The sequence below is a fragment of the Myotis davidii genome, unplaced genomic scaffold, assembly GCF_000327345.1.
Source record: "Myotis davidii unplaced genomic scaffold, ASM32734v1 scaffold428, whole genome shotgun sequence".
In the NCBI taxonomy this organism is placed as follows: domain Eukaryota; kingdom Metazoa; phylum Chordata; class Mammalia; order Chiroptera; family Vespertilionidae; genus Myotis; species Myotis davidii.
The window spans coordinates 2364084-2365859 of NW_006299834.1; the positions used below are offsets into that span (position 1 = coordinate 2364084).

Sequence of the window (1776 nt, forward strand, 5' to 3'; positions counted from 1 at the left end):
TGCCCCGCCCCCCTCAGTCTGGGGCAAGCTCAAGGGCAGCGCTGCCAGCAGGAGCAGGACAACAGCTCCCACCTGCTACGGGGCAGGGAGCAGGGAGTGCCCACGGGTGGAGAAGGGGCACTTCCCTCGGGCTCCCCAGCCCGATGCTCCAGAACTGGTCCTGCCCCCAGAGGAATAATAAGGCAGCTCCTTCGGGCCAGGGACGTTAGTCACCCTCCCAGCAACCTTAGGAGACTCGGAATCATCGACTGTACGATGAGGACCCAAGGGTCAGGGTGGCCAGAGGACACAGGACAGGCCACTCCCTGACCAGCTGGGACTCCAGGACCTGGGCTCCATCGTCCCCGATGGGGCAGAGCCAAGGGGGTGAGAGGGAGCGAACGTGGGCGCCTGGCTCACCCAGCCCCTCCCACTCTGCCCAGGCTGATGTCACGAGAGTGGGGGCACCAGACAGGAGTCACAGGCAGCATCTGCCCTCACAGGACTAGGGGGTCAGTGATACCCAAAAGGAGGCTTGGAATAGAGCTGCTCCATCAAGGTGGTCTGTCTGTCCCTTCCAGGTGGGTGCCGGCTCTGAGCCCCTCGCCTTGACGCCCTCGTCCACCCTCTGACCTCAGCTGCTCCCAGGCATCTGAGCCGCCCCAGGGAGCCTCTCCATGCGCCTGTCCCGGGCTGGGCTGTGGTCACACTCACTTGTTGTTGTAGAAGCTGTGCTTGGCGGCCAGGTTGGAGCAGACGGAGGGAGAGTCCTTCGTGCCCTTGCTGATGATCCGGGGTTTACTGTCAAAGCAGATCTGCCCGGGGAGGGCCTGGGCTGGAACCCGCATGACCACCCAGGGTGGGGGGCGGACAGACGGGTCCCCGTAAACCCTGCTCTGAGTGCCTGAGTCGGGGAAGGGAGGAAGGGAGGGCCAGGGTCTGCGGTCCCTGCCTCTGGCCTCACGCTCACAGGCACCCTGGGCCTGGCCCTCTGACCCCGCCCGGCACTGGGTGGGGATTCACCATGCCAGGCCGAGGGCAGGGTTACTCCGTGCCTCAGCCTCCGTTTCCTTAACTGTAAAGTGGGGATAACCACACAGGGGCTGCCCCACCGGTTCCCTGTGAAGCTCAGAAAGGACAGAACCGACCCGCAGTGCTCTGTAAAGGACATGCAGCGTCCGACGGGAGCTGACACCAGGCGGCCTGCTCTCCGCGGCTGCCTGCCTGCTCGAGTCGGAGGGAGGGCTGGCTGTGTGATGGATCGGGGTGGGGCTGAGCTGCACCAGACCCTGCCAGCATCCGGGACCCGAGCTCTCCCTCCCCAGATCTGGACCCTCACAGGCTGTGGCTGGTGGGGAGGCAGGGCCCAAGGGGCCATCTGGGGCAGCTCTGGGAGGGAGTGGGGCTGGATCGCAGCTGGGCCTGGGAGTCTGAGGATGCTCCCGGGAGAGGATACAGGCTGGACACACGCAGAGAAGTAGGCAGGGGGTGCAGCGGTCATTGAAGTGAGCACAGCCGGACAAGGCGGTGAGGGGGTGGAATGAGTACCTAAAGCACCTGGCCCCCGCCTGGCCCACGACGGCCGGAGGGAAGAGCAGGGGTGATCATTTCTCTTCTGCCTCAGTGTCCGCCTGCCCTCGGTGAGGGGCTGGCCAGGATCGGGGCTCTAGCGTGACCGAGCCTCTGAGCCTAACTTTCTAACCGTCCAAGGACCTACGGACTCTAGGGTCAGGCCTCCAACACCACCTGTTCCAGGGCTGCCATTCCAGTGGAATGTGCCAGGGAGCCCTCCCCAGG

The 1776-nt window shown here is 65.0% G+C and overlaps 1 protein-coding gene across 1 annotated transcript in view; it reads right to left on the reverse strand.

The window, feature by feature from the left end:
- Positions 1–1776, reverse strand: part of ZC3H7B (zinc finger CCCH-type containing 7B) — a 24644-nt gene that overhangs the window by 8448 nt on the left and 14420 nt on the right. Inside the window, 1 exon segment of the mRNA XM_015571914.1 lies at positions 693–807. Within this exon segment, the coding sequence (XP_015427400.1) occupies positions 693–807 (115 nt within the window).